The following is an 18,809-nucleotide window of genomic DNA, read 5'->3' as shown; positions in this document are numbered from 1 at the left end:
AGGGGCGGAACCCTGAGAGGCTTTTTCCTGGCCCCTTAGTTGTGGGTTTTCCTGCGGGCGGCGGAGCCCGTTTCCATCAGAACCGCCCAGAGGCTGGCGCTGCCTTCCAGGGGTGAAGCGTTTTCGGATCCTGGAATCCGTGGGCGGCCCGTGGGAGGGGCTGAGGCCCAGTTCCCTACTCACCCAGATCCGAATCCACCGCGGTGCTGTTTCAAGCGAGTCAGATTCCAGATCGCGCTCCAGCCCGGACTCGGAATTCCTGCCCCGCGGGTCTGCATTTTCACAGCGGCAGGTGTGAGTGCCCCGCAGCTGGAGACCAGAAGCCTGAAGGCAGCTCCGCCCTCCCCAGCCCAAAGTGCCGTTATTCCGTTTCTGTATCAGTAAACAGGTTTCATTTTCCGTAGACCCGGGAAGGGTGGCGGGTGATCCCAGTCCTCGCAGTGAATTCCGGGCCGCAAAATTCAAAACCAAGCTTGCGGGCAAAGCCGTGCGCGGTGGCTCAAGCCTGTAATCCCAGCACTTTGGGAGGCCGAGGCGGCCGGATCACCTACGGTCGGGATTTCCAGACCAGCCTGACCAACATGGAGAAACCCCGCCTCTACTAAAAATACAAAATTAGCCGGGCATGGTGGCTTATGCCTGTAATCCCAGCTACTCGGGAGGCTGAGGCAGGAGATTCACTTGAACCCGGGAGGCGGAGGTTGCTGTGAGCCGAGATCGCGCCACTGCACTCCAGCCTGGGCAACAAGAGCGAAATTCCGTTTCAGAAAAAAAACCAAAAAACAAAAAGCTTTCGGGCGCGGAGCGCAGCCCCGCCCTGAGTTTTGTGAGCGACCGCACTGGGCCGTTTCTCTTTCTTTTCTGGACCCTGCAGTGGCACCTAAAGTCTGCGAGGAGGAAGTCGCCTCTGTGCTCGTAAGTCCAGGGATCTAAGGCAAGTGCTGAGGGAGAAAACATAGTTGATGGGGCAGAGCAGAGGGGGCTGGAGGTGGGGTGGAGGGAGAGGGCTTTGGACAGAAGACCTGGGAGGCTTGGTGGGGGAGGGGCACCCAGGCCTCGGCGCTGAGAAGCAACTCCCCTGGAGCTCAAGATGACCTTGGCCTCCCCTAGCCCAGGAGAGGACTGGATTCATGTCTCCCTGAAACCGCTTCTAAATACCTTAGAACAAACCTTACATATTCATTATTATTATTGAACTATTAAAAGTCTTTTTTGGCGGTGAGCTGAATGAGACCCTTTGCTGGAGCTGGCACACGGAGGAAGTCCTGGAGGGAGGGTAGACACTGTGGAGGGAAGGGCTTGGGACCTGTGTCAGGAGAGCTGGGTCCATCTTCCTCTCTGTCTCAAACTACACTTATGATCTTTAGCAGTGAAAATAATCTCTCTAAGCTGGGGACAGGACCCCAGTCCCTGCTGTGCTCAATAAATTTTGAGCACTTATTTTAAAAAAAAGGTTGTGAGGCTAACAAAGAAGAAAGGGACGCAGTTCCTGATCCTGGAGGGTTCATAGTCTAATGAGGGAGGAGGGTAGAAGATGGTAGGTGACAGCTGGGTGTGGTGGCACTCGCCTGTAGTCCCAGCTACTCAAGAGGCTGTGGTGGGAGGATTGCTTGAGCCCAGGCATTGGAGGCTGCAGTGAGCTATAATCACTCTGCTGCATTCCAACTGAGTGACACAGCAAGACTCCTCTCTTAAAAAAAAAATAAAATAAATGAAAAAAATAAGATTCAAGACAGGGCACAGTCGGTGCCATCAGGAAGGTTCAAAACACGGGCTAGATCAGTAGTTCTAAAACTTGACTACACATCGGAATCACGTAGGGAGCTTTAAAAGATACTAAGGTTTAGGTCCAACCTGGGTTTACTGATTTAACTGGTTGTGGCTGTGGCCTGGGAACATGGATATTAAAAATTCTCCAGGTAGTTCTACTCAGTAGCTAGGTTTGAAGACCACTGCCTAGATGTCCCAATGACTAAGAATGTGCGCTGGGGACAAGCCAATTCTCTTAGTAGAAAGAGGCTTTCCAGACAGAATTCTTATTATTGAGAACTGAGAATTCATATGCCACTCACAATTTATTGTTTTAAAGTGTACAGATCAGTGGCTTTTAACATAATCACAAGGTTGTGCCACCATCACTGCTATCTACTCGGGAAAATTTTCCTCCTTTTTTTCTTTTTTTTTTTTTTGAAACGGAGTCTTGCTCTGTTGCCCAGGCTGGAGTGCAGTGGCACAATCTCAGCTCACTGCAAGCTCCGCCTCCCGGGTTGACCCCATTCTCCTGCCTCAGCCTCCCGAGTAGCTGGGACTACAGGCACCCACCACCACGCCCAGCTAATTTTTTTGTATTTTTAGTAGAGACGGGGTTTCACTGTGTTAGCCAGTATGGTCTCGATCTCCTGACCTCATGATCTGCCCGCCTCGAGCTCCCAAAGTGCTGGGATTACAGGTGTGAGCCACCGCGCCGGGACCCTTTTTCTTTTTTTTTTTTAAAGGCTAGTCACGTGAAACAGTGGGAGTGAAGAAGAAACAAAAACATCTATAATTGGTTGTGATCAATTAGTCGTAAACACCACTGCACTCAGACCAGCCTAACTGGGAAGATTTTAAGGATATGGTGTGGTCTGATAGGTTCCAAGGCAGAGGTGACAGTAACCTGGAAGAGGGAGACTGCTTAGGCAGTGGTATCCTGGTGGGATAGGGTGAGGAGATCCCAGAGCCCACGTGTACTGCAACCCTGGGGAGATGTCACCAGAGAAATGGGGGTGGTGCCAGACAGCAGATTGTGGGAGCTATGGTTTCCATGGTAGAGTAGAAGCATCCATCATGTGTGACATTCAGCAGATGGGTCGCTGTGGGTGGCTTGGAGCACTCTGGTTGTAACTGAGGCAGGCACAGTGTTTAGGAAGCCTGTGCAGTAATCTAGGCTGAAGAGAGGGGAAAGCCTAGACTAAGATTGTGGCTGTGGGATTGAAATAGCGTTAAAGGAGCTGACTTTGACTCCCGGAGATGAAGGGGAAAGAGGAAATCAGAAGGGACCAAGGATGGTGATGTTCTTAAGAGAAACTGAGGAGGAAGAGAGGATGATGTGGTGGGAGACGTGTAGAGAGCCTTTGTAGATCTGTCACATTGAAGGGGACTATGATCCCAGAGGTACAGATGTCCTAAGGCAGGCTGGAAAAGAGAGTCTGGAGAGAGCTTGGTGTTGTAGTGAAGCATGGGGAACCGCCTCGTCGGCCCTGTGATCACCCAGGGACTGAATAGAGAGGGGGCCCTGGGAGACCTCAGACACTTAGAGGATATAAGGGAGTGAAAGGGGGACCTGGCTTTGAGTCGAAGGGAGAAGGAGATTATGAAGCTGAAAGGTCTAAGAGAGTTTGTGGTCTGAGCGTTTCTACTGGGGCAAGTGCTTCTGAGAGGCAGAGGCGGCTGAGATCTGGAAACAGGTCTGCAAATCTGGTCACTGGTCTCATTGCCAGTAACGCTGTGCGCTGTTGAGGGAGTGTATTGGGAGAAAAACCACGCGTTGTCTGTCCTGGAAGGAACAAGCCAGTGGGAGCCGGCCTGATGGGAGGACTGGCGAAAGCGGCTTGGTGAAGCCCGCGCTCCTTGGGGGTGGGAATGCGGGGATGGGGTCGTCGCGATGCAGGGAGGGCGACAGGGTCCAGGCCGTGCTCATAAGGTTGGAGCTGTACTCTCAGCTACTCGGGGCTGGTCCTTGATTTTGGCTGCGCTTGCGCGCGCTCGCCCCTTTCTGGGTGCCAGGTCCCGCCTTCTAAATCTCTCCAGGTCTCCAGGACGCTAGAATTTTCCCTTCCGAAAGTGGCCCCGCCCTCTCCACTCGTGATTGGCCCTAAGTTCCGGGCCTCAGTTTTCATTGGATAAACGGTCGCTGAGCGGGGCGCAGGCGACTACATTTCCACTGTGTCTTCTCACTGGCTTCGCTCAGTTGGGCACTGCTGAGCAGCTGAGAAGGTGGCGACGTAGGGGCCATGGAGCTGGGCCGGGTCCTGCTTTTTCTGGCCGTCGCCTTCCCTTTTGCACTCCTGGCGGCCGCCGCTGGTGAGTGGGGTTCCTGGCGGTCCTCGGCGGAGCGGGAGCTGCGGGGCGTTTCCGGGGGTCCGGGTGGGTCGCGGCGAGCGCTGTGCGGTCAGGGCGGGGCTCAGGTGCGCTGTCGGGGGTGCAGGGAGCTGGACGCGGCCTGTTCCCGCCACACCTCAGCCCTGCTTTCCCGTCTCCCGTCTCTTTTTTTTTTTTTTCTGAGACAGAGTCTCTCTCTGTCGCCCAGGCTGGAGTGCAGTGGTGCGATCTCGGCTCTTGCAAGCTCCGCCTCCCGGGTTCACGCCATTCTCCTGCCTCAGCCTCCCGAGTAGCTGGGACTACAGGCGCCCACCACCACGCCCGGCTAATTTTTTGTATTTTTAGTAGAGATGGGGTTTCACCGTGTTAGTCAGGATGGTCTCGATCTCCTGACCGCGTGATCCTCCCGCCTCGGCCTCCCAAAGTGCTGGGATTACAGGCGTGAGCCGCCGCGCCCGGCCTCCCGTCTCTTTTCAGTCCTCCTCGGGATGGCGCATCACCCGCATTTTCTGGTCTCCTCCTGCACTTTCTCTCCTCCTCTCTCCTCCGCCTCCTCTCACTTTTCGGACAAACCAGACCTTCTGAGGCCCCTGGGTTCCCGGGCTGCTCCTGTGAATGGCATTCGAAGGCCGTTCCAGCGCGGCCGCTGAGGCAGCCACTTTCCCTGGTGCTGGGGGCGGATCTCAGGTCCCTGAAGTCCTGTCCTTTCCGGGAGCCGACGTGTTCTCAGCTCCTGGGCCGCAGCTCCTGGAGTTGGGGCCCTCCTTTCTTGGGACCCGGAGCTGATGCTTCCTGCTGCTGTGGGGACCGTGGGGGATCCTGACTCTCAAGCTGAGGGGTTGGGGTCTGCAGGCTCCGGGAAGAGGATTCTTCCTGCGACTTCTCTCATCCCCAGTTCATTCTCCCCTTGCCTCCGGCTCCGGGGGTCCTCTCCTCTCTCGCATCCCATCCCTACTAATGACCAATGATCTAAGGACACCAGATTCCCTCTCACCTCCTCCCCTACCCATCTTAGGGCGCCCTGGGTCCTGTTGCTCTCCCAGCTCCCTGCTACCCCTTCCTGTGTGCTGTTCTCTGATCCATTTCTAGGGTGTCCTCTGCCTTCATCCCCCGCCCCCGCCACTGAAGGTCCCTCTTGCCTCCTTTATGGGCCTTTCCTACAAGCAGCCTTCACCCGGTGCTGCCCCTATGCCTCCCCCTTCCCAAATGTCCCTGACTCTAACTTCCTGGTGCTGCCTTTTGTCTGGGGACCTTCCCTCCATCCCACTCCCCTCCAGACCCCCAAGGGGAGCCCTGATGCTAGTGGCAGTTGGGCCTTAGGCAGGGCGCAGGGCAGCGCAGATAGCCCCTCCCCTCCACTTCTTCATCCTCAGCCTCACCCTCTTGAGGACCCCACCCTCCAGCCCACAGGTGCTGGACCATCCCTCCCTGGTCCCTCCGCCCCTCTCCACCTTGGGACCTTGTGCAGCTCCTATCTCTTGCCCAGCTGCCTTGGGCCCTCAGCAAGTTCTCATCTTTCAGTGGGACAGTGGGAGTGCTGGAGCATATGACAGTGCTGAGCATCTTTCCCAAGCCCCACCCTCCCCCAGAGCGCCCTCCCCTCCTGTCCTCACCCTACCCCAAGTTCTCCCACAGTCACTCCTGCCCCATGCTCATGCCGCCCTCCAGTTCTTGCTCTGCCCATCTCCCCTCCCCAACCCAGACCTAAAACAGTCTGTTGGGCCAACTGTTCCTTGACCTTCATTCTTTTGGTTCCTTGACCCCAGTGGGCATATCTAAAATCTGTTTTGCCTGCTCTTGGGGTGCCACTGCTCCCCCTCCAGCACTACTGCTTTTGGCAGGTCCTTCCTCAGGCTGAGAATCTCCCCCTCTACCTTGGTTTTCTCTCTCTGGCCAGCACCCCCACCCCTTGCTTTGTTTTTAATTTTTAACTTTTGTTTGGGTACATAGTAGATATATATGTATATATTTATGGGGTACATGGGATATTTTGACACAGGCCTACAATATGTAATAATCACATCAGGGTAAATGGGGTATCTATCACAACAAGCATTTATCCTTTCTTTGTGCTACAAACAACCCCATTATGCTCTTTCAGTTATTTTTAAATGTACAATAAATTATTGTTGACTGTACTCACCCTGCTGTGCTATCTACTAGATCTTATTCATTCTAACTATATTCTTGTACCCATTAACCATCTGCGCTCCCCCACTCCCCACTACCCTTCTCAGCCTCTGGTAATCATCATTCTGTTGTCTCTCCCCATGAGGTCAATTGTTTTAATTTTTGGCTGCCACAAATAAGTGAGAACACGCAAAGTGTCTGTCTGGGCCTGGGGCTTATTTCACTTCACATGATGACCTCCAGTTCTTTGCAAATGACTCGATGGCTGAATGGTACTCCACATACACGTGTGCACCACATTTTCTTTATCCATTCGTCTGTTGATGGGCACTTAGGTTGCCTGCAGATCTTGGCTATTTTGAATAGTGCTGCATTAAACATGGAAAAGTAGATAGCTCTTTAATATACCGATTTCCTTTCTTTTGGGTATATGCCTAACAGTGGGAGTGCTGGAGCATATGACAGCTCTATTATATTTGTAGTTTTTGGAAGAACCTCCACATTGTTTCCCATAGTGGTTGTACTAGTTTACATTCCCAACCAACAGTGTACAAGGGTTCCCTTTTGCTACATCCTCGCCAGCATTCCTTATTGCCTGTCTTCTGGATAAAAGCCAGTTTATCTGGGGTGGGATGTTATCTCGTAAGAGTTTTGATTTGCGTTCATCTGTTGACGAACGATGTTGAGCACCTTTTCATATACCTGTTTGCCATTTGTATGTCTTCTTTTGAGAAATGATTATTCAGATCTTTTGCTCATTTTTAAATTGGATTATTAGATTTTTTTCCTATAGAGTTGTTTGAGCTCTTATATGTTTCAGTTACTGATCCTTTGTCAGATGATTAGTTTGAAAATATTTTCTCCCATTCTTGGATGGTCTCTTCATTTTGTTTATTGTTTCCTTTGCTGTGCAGAAGCTTTTTAACTTGATATGATCCCATTTATGCAATTTTACTTTGGTTACCTGTGCTTGTGGGGTATTACTTTAAAAATCTTTGCCCAGTCCAATGTCCTAGAGAGTTTCCCCAATGTTTTCTTGTATAGTTTCATAGTTTGAGGTCATAGATTTACATCTTTAATCCATTTTGATTTGATTTTTGTATATGGTGAAAGATAGGGTCTAGTTTCATTCTTCTGCATAAGGATATCTAGTTTCCCCAGCATCATTTATTGAAGAGACTCTCCTTTGCCAATGTGTGTTCTCGGTACTTTTGTTGGAAATGAGTTTACTGTAGATGTATGGATTTGTTTCTGGGTTCTCTATTCTGTTTCATTGGTCTGTGTGTCTGTTTTTATGCCAGTATCATGCTGTTTTGGTTACTGTAGCTCTGTAGTATAATTTGAAGTCAGATAATATGATTCCTCTAGTTTTGTTCATTTTGCTCAGGATAGCTTTATCTATTCTGGTTTTTTTTTTTTTGTGGTTCCGTATACATTTTAGGATTATTTTTACTATTTCTGTGAAGAATGTCATTAGTGTTTTGATAGGGATTGCATTGAATCTGTAGATTGCTTTGGGCAGTACGGATATTTCAACAAAATTGATTCTTCCAGTCCATGAATGTGGAATATCTTTTCCATTTTTTGGGTCCTCTTCAATTTTTTGCATCAGTGTTTTTTGTTTTTGGTTTTTGAGATGGAGTTTCGCTCTTGTTGCCCAGGCTAGAATGCAATGGCGTGATCTTCACTCACCGCAACCTCCGCCTCCCAGGTTCAAGCGATTCTTCTGCCTCAGCCTCCCAAGTAGCTGAGATTACAGGCATGTACCACTATGCCTGGCTAATTTTGTATTTTTAGTAGAGATGGGGTTTCTCCATGTTGGCCAGGCTGGTCTTGAACTCCCAACCTCAGGTGATCCACCTGCCTCGGCCTCCCAAAGTGCTGGGATTACAGGCATGAGCCACCACGCCCAGCCACATCACTGTTTTATAGTTTTTGTTGGAGAGATCTTTCACTTCTTCAGTTAAGTTTATTCCTCAGTATTTTATTTTATTTGTAGCTATTGTAAATGGGATTCGTTTCTTGATTTCTTTTTCAGATTATTTGCTGTTAGCACATAGACATGCTACTGATTTTTGCATGTTGATTTTGTATCCTGCAACTTTACTGAATTTGTTCTTCAGTTCTAATAGTTTTTTGGTGGAGTCTTTAGGTTTTTCCAAATATCAGATCACATGATGTGCAAACAAGGATAATCTGACTTCTTCTTTTCCAGTTTTAATGCCCTTTCTTTCTCCTGTCTGATTGCTCTAGTTAGGATCTGTAGTACTGTGTTGCATAACTGTGGTAAAATTAGTCATCCTTGTCTTATTCCAGATCTCAGAGAAAAGGCTTTCAGTTTTCCCCCATTCAGTATGTTACTAGCTGTGAGTTCGTCATATATGGCTTTTATTATATTGAGGTCTGTTCCTTGTATACTTAGTTTTTTGAGAGTTTTTATCATGAAGGGATGTTGAATTTATCAAATGCTTTTTCAGTATCAATTGAATGATACTGGCTTTTGTCCTTTATTCTGTTGATATGACGTATTACATTGATTGATTTGTGTATGTTAAATCATCCTTGCATACCTGGAATACATTCCACTTGGTCATAAAGAATGATCTTTTTAATGTATTGTTGAATTTGGTTTGCTAGTATTTCCTTGACGATTTTTACATGGGTGTTCATCAGGGATATAGGCCTGTAGTTTTCTTTTTTTAATGTGTCTTTACCTGGTTTTGGTATCAGGATATTCCTGGCTTTGTAAAATGAGTTTGGAAGTATTCCCTCCTCCTCTGTTTTTCAGAACAGTTTGAATAGGACTGATATTTCTTGTTCTTTAAATGTTTAATTGTGGTAAAGTATACATTACATAAATTTTACTGTTTTTTTTTTTTTTTTTTTTTTTTTTGAGACGGAGTCTCGCTCTGTCACCCAGGCTGGAGTGCAGTGGCGCAGTCTCGGCTCACTGCAAGCTCCGCCTCCCGGGTTCACGCCATTCTCCTGCCTCAGCCTCTCCGAGTAGCTGGGACTACAGGCGCCCGCCACCACGCCCGGCTAATTTTTTTGTATTTTTAGTAGAGACGGGTTTTCACTGTGGTCTCGATCTCCTGACCTCGTGATCCGCCTGCCTCGGCCTCCCAAAGTGCTGGGACTACAAGCGTGAGCCACCGCGCCCGGCCAATTTTACTGTTTTAACCACTTTTTAGTGTATACTCGGTGGCATTAGATACATTCATATTTTTGTGCAACCCAAAACTCTGTACCCATTAATCGGTAACTCCCCATTCCCCCCTACCTCTGGTCTCTGGTAACCACCATTCTACTTTTTATTTCTATGAATTTGACCACTCTAGGTACCTCATTTAAGTAGAATCATGTAATGTTTGTCTGTTTCTGGCTTATTTCACTTATAATATTTTTGAGGTTCGGTGGGCACAGTGGCTCACGCCTGGATTTCCAGCAGTTTGGGAGGCTGAAGCAGGTGGATCACCTGAGTTTTGGAGTTCGAAACCAGCCTGGCCAACATGGTGAAACCCCATCTCTACTAAAAATACTAAAAGTTAGCCGGGCATGATGGTGGGTGCCTGTAATCTCAGCTACTCGGGAGGCTGAGGCAGGAGAATCGCTTGAATCCGGGAAGTGGAGGTTGCAGTGAGCTGAGATCAGGCCACTGCACTCCAGCCTGGGCAACAAGAGTGAAATTCCATCTCCAAAAAAATAAAAAATAAAACAATAATAATAATAATATTTTCGAGGTTCATCCAAGTTGTAGTATGGGTCAGAATTTCATTCCTTTTAAGGATGGATAATACTCATTATATGTATGTACCACATCTTGGTTATCCATCCCTCAGACAACGGACACTTGGGTTACTTCTACCTTTTAGATATTGGCAAATATTTCATTTCCTTTGGGTATATATTTATTTCCTTTGGGTATTTCTTTTGGGTATATATCCAGAAATAGAAGCAGTACACAGGGGCTTCATTTTCTCTACCTCGTTGCCAACCTTGCTCTTTGTGTGCGTGTGTGTGTGTGTGTGTGTGTAGGTGTGTGATAACAGCCATACTGATTGGTTTCAGATGGCATCTCATTGTGGTTTGGATTTGCATTTTCCTAATGAGTGCTGATATTGAGCATTTTTTCATGTGTTTGTTGATCATTTGTATATTTTCTTTGAAGAATTGGCCATTTAAGTCTTTTGCCCATTTTTTCCCCCACATAGTGTCTCATGGCTACTTTGCCCATTTTTTAGTGGGTTGACTGTTTTGTTGTTTTTGTCAGACTTTTTTATATATTCTGGAAACGAATCTCTTATCAGATATATGACTTGCAATATTTATTTCATTTCGGGGTTGATTGCTTTTTCACTCTGATTGTGCCCTTTGATGCATAGATGTTTTGAATTTTCATCAGTCCACTTTGTCAGTTCTTTCTATTCTATCTGTGCTTTGGTGTCATATCCATGAAAGCACTGTCAATCCTATGTCATAAAGATTATCCCCAATGTTTGCTTCTAAGAAATTTTTAGGTTTTAGTTCTTGAGTGTAGAGTTTAGGTCTTTGATTCATTTTGAGTTAATTTTTGTATATAGTGCAAATTAAGGGTCCAATTTTATTTTATTTGAACACCCAGTGCCCCCAGAACTATTTGCTGAAAAGATCAACTGACTCTTTGTCACCTGCTCACCCCAGTGGACACTAGCTGTTCCACCCACTTGCTGTCCTGGGGCCTTGTCATGCCACTCTTCTACTTTGGACCCAAGCCCACACCATTGCTCCCCTCTGGGATACTGACCCCACTATAAACTTCACTGGGACTACAACCTTCCTACCCCTTGTGCCTCATGACCACCCCCTCCCTTGCCCCCGCTATGCCCATGATGAGTCTCTTCTCGAGGCAGCTCCCCTTGCCTCCATCTCACCCTCACCTGTGCACCACAGCCACACTGGACATGAGTCCCTCTGAGCCTGAGTCCCTTCCCATTCCCACCGTCCCCTCTGGCAAGACCTTCCTTCCACCACTGCCTTCATGCTCCTCCCTTGCCCCTGCAGGGCAACCTCTCCCCTTGGCCCCTATTCCCTTAGGGGGCTTGTGGCCACCCAGTCCTGGCACCTGGCCTACAAGTTTGCCATCTTCATTCCCCCTTCTTCTGTTCATCAGCCCCCTCCTCTGTCCTCCCACCCTCACAGTTTTCCTTGTATATGAAATCCTCGTTCTTGTCCCTTTGCCCGTGTGCATTTCCTGCCTCCTCAGGAAGGTTGGGACAGCAGACCTGTGTGTTAAACATCAATGTGAAGTTACTTCCAGGAAGAAGTTTCACCTGTAATTTCCTCTTCCCCAGAGCCCCACAGTCTTCGTTATAACCTCACGGTGCTGTCCCGGGATGGATCTGTGCAGTCAGGGTTTCTCGCTGAGGGACATCTGGATGGTCAGCTGTTCCTGCACTGTGACGGGCAGAAATGCAGGACAAAGCCCCAGGGACAGTGGGCAGAAGACGTCCTGGGAGCTGAGACCAGAGACTTGACAGAGAACGGAAAGAACCTCAGGATGACCCTGGCTCATTTGAAGGACCAGAAAGGAGGTGAGAGTCGGCAGGGGCAGGAGTGACGGGAGAGGCCTTTTCCAGAAAAGTTAGGGGCAGAGGGCAGGACCTGTCTCTTCCCACTGGATCTGGCTCAGGCTGGGGGTGAGGAATGGGGGTCAGTGGAACTCAGCAGGGCGGTGAGCCGGCACTCAGCCCACACAGGGAGGCATGGAGGAGGGCCAGGGAGGCGTACCCCCTGGGCTGAGTTCTTCACTTGGGTGGAAAGGTGTCGGGTTCGGGAATGGAGAAGTCACTGCTGGGTGGGGGCAGGCTTGCATTCCCTCCAGGAGATTAGGGTCTGTGAGATCCATGAAGACAACAGCACCAGGGGCTCCCGGCATTTCTACTACGATGAGGAGCTCTTCCTCTCCCAAAACCTGGAGACTCAGGAACAGACAGAGCCCCAGTCCTCCAGAGCTCAGATCTTGGCTATGAACGTCACGAATTTCTGGAAGGGAGATGCCATGAAGACCAAGACACACTATCGCGCTGTGCAGGCAGACTGCCTGAAGAAACTACAGCAATATCGAGAATCCGGCATAGTCCTGAGGAGAACAGGTACCGACCCTGGCCAGGGGCTCTCCTCTCCCTCCAATTCTGCTAGATTTGCCTCGCCTCCCCGCTGTGTCCAGGGAAACCCTCCCTGTGCTATGGACGAAGGCATTTCCTGTTGGCATATTATGTCCTGATTTTCCTCTATTGTTAGAGCCACTGGATAAAGACAGTGGGTCAGGGACTGAACCGTGCAGTGTTGTAATCAGGGAAAGCAGAGGACCCTCCGACGGAATCCTGAGCCTGTGGTGGGTGTCAGGCAGGAAAGGAAGCCTTCAGGGCCAGGGCTGCCCCCTCTGCCTCCCAGCCTGCCCATCCCGGAGAGTTCCCTCCTGGCCCCACGACCCAGGAGTCCACCCCTGACATCCCCCCTCCTCAGCATCAATGTGGGGATCCCAGAGCCTGAGGCCACAGTCCCGAGGCCCATCCTCCTGCCAGCCTGGAGGAACTGGGCCCCAGGGTGAGGACAGACTTGCAGGTCAGGGGTCCCGGAGGGCTTCAGCCAGAGTGAGAACAGTGGAGAGAAACGGCCCTGTTCCTCTCCCCTTCTGAGAGGGGAGCAGGGCTTCACTGGCTCTGCCCTTTCTTCTCCAGTGCCCCCCATGGTGAATGTCACCCGCAGCAAGGCCTCAGAGGGCAACATCACCGTGACGTGCTGGGCTTCTGGCTTCTATCCCTGGAATATCACACTGACCTGGCGTCAGGATGGAGTATCTTTGAGCCACGACGCCCAGCAGTGGGGGAATGTCCTGCATGATAAGAATGGAACCTACCAGACCTGGGTGGCCACCAGGATTCGCCAAGGAGAGGAGCAGAGGTTCACCTGCCACGTGGAACACAGCGGGAATCACGGCACTCACCCTGTGCCCTCTGATGAGCCTAGGGTGACCCTGGAGAGGTCAGGCCAGGGTAGGGACAGCAGGGATGGCTGTGGCTCTCTGCCCAGTGTATAACAAGTCCCTTTTTTTCAGGGAAAGTGCCGGTGCTCCAGAGTCAGTGGACAGACATTCCATTTTTTTCTGCTGTTGCTGCTGCTGCTGCTGCTGCTATTTTTGTTATTATTATTTTCTATGTCCTTTTGTGTAAGAAGAAAACATCAGCTGCAGAGGGTCCAGGTGAGAAAAGGGGGCAGTTTCTGGAGACGGTAAGGCCCCTGTCTGGTCAGTAGGGTCCCCTCATTGCTCCTGCAAAGATAGGCATGTTGGTGACAAGGCTTCTGTAACAGGAGATGGAAATTGGGGAATTTGGGAACGGAATGGGGGCAGCATCTCCATCTACACCCATAAGTGTTTCCCAAGCGAGGGTCAAACATCCAGCTGTGGCCTCCTCCTGCTGCAGGTGAGGAGTGGGCAGCAGGGAGGGCTGCGGCGCCTGCTTTGTCTGCATCCCCGTCTCTGTGTCTCTCAGGCTCACTAGGGCGCATCCAGGTGGGGTGAGCTGGGAATCACGTGCTGATTGCTGAGGGCCTGGATGATCATGGCCTCAGAGGGAGCAAATAGTAAAGGTGGCTGTGATCTGGGGAGGGCCAGAAACTGGAGAGGAATCTGAGGAGAGGCGGGGCCCCTATTCCCTTCCTCTCTGCATCCCTCTCCCCTGTTTCTCCAGCCATCGGGGCAGACACCAAGAAAAAGACCTATGAGGCCCAGCCTGGGGGCCCTGCCTGTGTAGCCCTTTGGAGACCCCTTGTAACAGGGAGGGTCCTGAGCACACACGGCCATCTCTGTCCACGTTGCAGCTCCCCATGCACCTCCTCCAGGAGCTTTCTTGAGGTTGTTGTGTCCTCTGCGCCATTCGAGGCCCTGCTCTTTCCAGGTTCCCATGGCCTGGCCTCCCTGAGTTTCCTTGCAGATGACACGGATGAGTAGATAAGCAGATGTTCCTGGGCCATTTGAGGAGCGGGACCCAGCCCCTCATCAGGACAGCTGTGGTCCCTGTTTTCATCCTACCTCCAAGTGTTTTCTTCTCCAGGCCCTGAGGGACACAGTCCTCAGGTCCCATGTTTTTGGGGCTTTGTCCTGTGCTCTGTGGCCTCGCCTTGCCCTCCCTGGGCCAATTTCCCTTTCTAAAGGTGGTCACTGCCTGGTAAGTTTGGAGTAAGGGACGGTCAGAATCATTTCCCCCGCAGTCAGGTTGTTTGACGGGGAATGAAAAGAGACAGCAGGAAGTTTTGTGTTTCTGCAAAGACAGAAGCAGTTCAGGGGACAGTGAGAGGCTGGAGTGTCCAGGAGACCTGAGTCTTTCCCGACTTCTGTGTGTCTGGCAGTAGGGGCGCTGGTTTCTCATCCTTGAACCTAATTGCACTGTCAGTCAGCCCCTCAGGCCTGAGCAGATGGGAAGGTTCGTCCCCTGCCCTGCAGCAAGAGGGCCCCATCCAGGAGGCACCCACAGCAGGGGCAGTGCAGGTCTGTGGTCGCTCCTGCTCTCACCTGCGGCGTCTCCCTTAGAGGGATTGTCAGTTCTGCTTCCCTGTGGGCAGGAATGGTTTCCTTGTAGGTCACTGGAGTTTTGGCCAGGAAAAGAGTATGAAGTTCATGTGCCAGTTTCTCAAAATTCCTGTTTTCAATGTTGATGTCCAGTAAAGATATTCATAATTTCAGCTCTATAATCTCCATAGGATTCCCTCTAATACTGTAAAGCATATTCTATGAAACAGAAACACAAATTTCTCAAAATTCCTGCGATGTCCAGTCAAGATTTTCATAATTTCAGCTCTGCAATCTTCATAGGATTTCCTCTAATACTGTAAAGCATATTAAATGAAACAGGAACTCAAATTTGGAGCCCCCTCTCCAGGAGGGTCTGTGTGGAGATGGTGGCTGTGGCAGTGGCAGTTCCCAGGTGCAGAGGGTGGGCAGAGGCAGCCTCAGGCTAAGGGGTCTCCCCTACTCCACATGGAGAAAATCTCTTGTATGTTGCAAGGGCAGTGGCCTGGGTGGAATCTCTGCTAGGGACAGAGCAGGAAGGCCTCGCAGCCTCACCAAGCAGCAGCCCTGGTGTGGAGCTGCGTTTCCAGGGTTAAGTGAACCAGGCAGGAGCAGTGGTTACTCAAGAGCAGGTCACAAGCTTGGGTTGGTGCTGAGGGTCAGGAAAGGCCAGGCCTCCTCAAGCAAGGTGGGGGTCCCAGGGTCATGTCAGGTGCAGATCCTGTGGCAGCCATGTCTTTCCATGCTGGGCCTGCTGGGCTCCCCAGGCTTCCTGATGGGGTCCCCAGTTAGGAGCTGCCTGCTCAGGGCTGGGAGGGGAGGAACGCTGAGCCACAGACAGAGGGCAGAGCCCACAGTGGGCATGGCCTGCCCTGGTGTGCAGGTGCCTCTGCAGGAGAGGAGGGCCTGGGGACTGAGAGCAAGGGTCAGGGCCTCTCTTTGGGGAAGCCTCTCACTATAACAGGACTGGTCAGGCCTGAGAGGAGGGGAGGGCACTGGGTTCCCTCTTGGGTCTTGTCCTTTTGTCTTGGGGCCCTTTCACTCCCTGCATGATGAGTGGTGGGCACAGGACAGGGGCTGATGTTGATGGAGTGATGGGAGAGAACTGGCTGGGGCTGGGAAAAGCAAGGAGCGAGGAAGAAAAAAGTGGGGCCCTCATCTTCCCTCAGAGAAAGGGTGAATCTGATTTTGGAGCAACTGAAGAGAGAAAAGTCCTTAGGGAATAAACACAACACTGCACCCAGTGGAGCATTTACCCATTTCCCTCTTCTCCAGAGCTCGTGAGCCTGCACGTCCTGGATCAACACCCAGTTGGGACAGGAGACCACAGGGATGCCACACAGCTGGGATTTCAGCCTCTGATGTCAGCTCCTGGGTCCACTGGTTCCACTGAGGGTGCCTAGACTCTACAGCCAGGCGGCCGGGATTCAACTCCCTGCCTGGATCTCACCAGCACTTTCCCTCTGTTGCCTGACCTATGAAACAGAGAAAATAACATCACTTATTTATTGTTGTTGGATGCTGCAAAGTGTTAGTAGGTGTGAGGTGTTTGCTGCTCTGCCACGTAGAGAGCCAGCAAAGGGATCATGACCAACTCAACATTCCCTTGGAGGCTATATGATCAAACAGCAAATTGTTTATCATGAATGCAGGATGCGGGCAAACTCACGACTGCTCCTGCCAACAGAAGGTTTGCTGAGGGCATTCACTCCATGGTGCTCATTGAGGTTCTCTACTGGGTCATCTAGAGCCTGTTGTTTGAGGAATGCCGTCTTACAAGCCTACTCTGGACCCAGCAGCTGACTCCTTCTTCCACCCCTCTTCTCGCTATCTCCTATACCAATAAATACGAAGGGCTGTGGAAGATCAGAGCCCTTGTTCACGAGAAGCAAGAAGCCCCCTGACCCCTTGTTCCAAATATACTCTTTTGTCTTTGTCTTTATTCCCACGTTCATCCTTTGTTCAGTCCAATACAGGGTTGTGGGGCCCTTAATAGTGCCATATTAATTGGTATCATTATTTCTGTTGTTTTTGTATTTTTTTTTTTTTTTTTTTTTTTTTTTTTGAGACAGAGTCTCACTCTGTCACTCAGGCTGCAGTTCACTGGCGTGATCTCAGCTCACTGCAACCTCTGCCTGCCAGGTTCAAGCACTTCTCGTACCTCAGACTCCCGAATGGCTGGGATTACAGACAGGCATCACCACACCCAGCTAATTTTTGTATTTTTTGTAGAGATGGGGTTTCGCCAAGTTGGCCAGCCCAGTCTCAAACTCCCGACCTCAGGTGATCTGCCTGCCTCGGCCTCCCAGAGTGCTGGGATTATAAGAATGAGCCACCGTGCCTGGCCTGTTTTATTGTATTGTAATATATTTTATTATATTAGCCACCATGCCCGTCCTATTTTCTTATGTTTTAATATATTTTAATATATTACATGTGCAATAATTAGATTATCATGGGTGAGCTTTATGAGTGAGTATCTTGGTAATGACTCCTCCTGACCAGCCCAGGACCAGCTTTCTTGTCACCTTGAGGTCTCCTCGCCCCGTCACTCCATTATGCATTACTCTGTGTCTACTATTATGTGTGCATAATTTATACCGTAAATGTTTACTCTTTAAATAGACATTTCTGGTCTGTGTTTTATTTCATGCGCCTGGGAGCGGATAAAGTGTGAGGTTCAGGGAGAAGGAGAAGTCTGTCTCAATGCCTTGACCCAGCATCAAAGCAATCTCCCCTCCTTGTTCCCTTTCCCTGCTAGTTCCCAATGACTGACAGATTCACAGCAGAACAGAAAGGACTGGGAAGGGATGGAGGTGGGACATCTGGTGCCAACATTCAAGGGCTGACCCTGTGGGGGAACATCTGCCCTGAAGAGTTGGAGCCTTCATGTGATGACACAGAGATCTCTGTCACTGTATTCAGGGAAAGGATCAAGCCTCACTCCCCCTGCAGAGAGGAGGTTCTGGCTGTGATCCGGCCTGTGGGAGAGCTGAGGACCCGCCCCCTCTACAGTGACAGCCAAGAACCTGCAGGTGACAGAGAAGGCTTCCCCTCAACTGTGTCCTATCAGGTTCTTCCAAGCATCAAGGAATAGACCTGGGACATTGCCTCCAGTGATATGAACACACCCAGGAGTGAGGTGGCCCTGCCAGGGGGTCCTGGTGCTGCCACTTGTTTTGGGAGCTGAGTGTCTGGAGAGGGGTGTGGAGAGTAGGCTTTCTGCAAAACAGTAATCACGACCTATAAATTATTTTATTCTTCATTAGCTTTTTGCCATAAAATAAAACAGGTACCCAAAAAGAAAAACTGCCTGAAAATGTCGCCCTTTAATAATAATAATAAATAATAATAATAATAGAAAAGATAAACACCCTTTAAACACCAGAGATATAGAAGTTTGTAAGCCAGCCCAGAAACCCCGTCATTTGCCCCAGCTCAGTGATAAAGGCTTCCCTCCCTTACATAAAATCACAGCCTGACCTTTATGATGAGCACTTCTTTGTTCTATTTTATATTTTCATCCTCTGAAATTGTAGTTTAGTTTTACCTTGGGATATATAATTTTTGTTCTCTTTTTTCTTTTTTTTTTTTTAAGACGGAGTCTCACTCTGTCACCCAGGCTGGAGTGCAGTGGTGCGATCTCGGCTCACTGCAAGCTCCGCCTCACGGGTTCATGCGATTCTCCTGCCTCAGCCTCCCCAGTAGCTGAGACTACAGGCACCTGCCACCACGCCCAGCTAATTTTTTTGTATTTTTAGTAAAGACAGGGTTTCACCGTGTTAGCCAGGATGGTCTTGATCTCCTGACCTCATGATCTGCCTGCCTCGGCCTCCCAAAGTGCTGGGATTACAGGCGTGAGCCACCGCGCCCGGCCTGTTCTCTTTTTTTCTCTATGATCCTCCTTGAAATTTATATTGTCTGATTGAGTTTTCCATAGTTTGCATTTTGCTGGCTCCACCCCAAGGCACAGTTTAATATGGACTTGTTTTATCTGTACTTTCTATAAATTGGTAGTTGGCTACAGAGATTTGCTTATAGGCTGACTTGA

The 18,809-nt window shown here is 49.9% G+C and overlaps 1 protein-coding gene across 3 annotated transcripts; it reads left to right on the top strand.

The window, feature by feature from the left end:
* Positions 1–1,450: 1,450 nt before the first annotated feature.
* MICB (MHC class I polypeptide-related sequence B) lies at positions 1,451–17,384 on the top strand. 3 transcript variants are annotated; one of them, XM_055263229.2, is made up of 6 exons: positions 1,451–4,062; positions 11,541–11,780; positions 12,183–12,341; positions 12,930–13,200; positions 13,293–13,450; positions 16,034–17,384. In XM_055263229.2, the coding sequence occupies exons 1-6, from the start codon at positions 3,993–3,995 to the stop codon at positions 16,159–16,161; spliced, it is 1,026 nt and encodes a 341-aa protein (XP_055119204.2). In that variant the 5' UTR covers positions 1,451–3,992; the 3' UTR covers positions 16,162–17,384. The 3 variants fall into 3 exon arrangements, with proteins under 3 accessions (XP_055119204.2, XP_055119201.2, XP_063488608.1); XM_055263226.2 differs by having other exon boundaries at positions 3,719–4,062; positions 12,054–12,341; XM_063632538.1 differs by having other exon boundaries at positions 3,728–4,062; positions 12,054–12,341; positions 12,930–13,233; positions 13,307–13,450; positions 16,034–16,167.
* Positions 17,385–18,809: the final 1,425 nt, after the last annotated feature.

Source organism: Symphalangus syndactylus, chromosome 23 (assembly GCF_028878055.3).
Source record: "Symphalangus syndactylus isolate Jambi chromosome 23, NHGRI_mSymSyn1-v2.1_pri, whole genome shotgun sequence".
Taxonomy (NCBI): domain Eukaryota; kingdom Metazoa; phylum Chordata; class Mammalia; order Primates; family Hylobatidae; genus Symphalangus; species Symphalangus syndactylus.
This window is presented reverse-complemented; position numbering and strand designations above follow the sequence as displayed.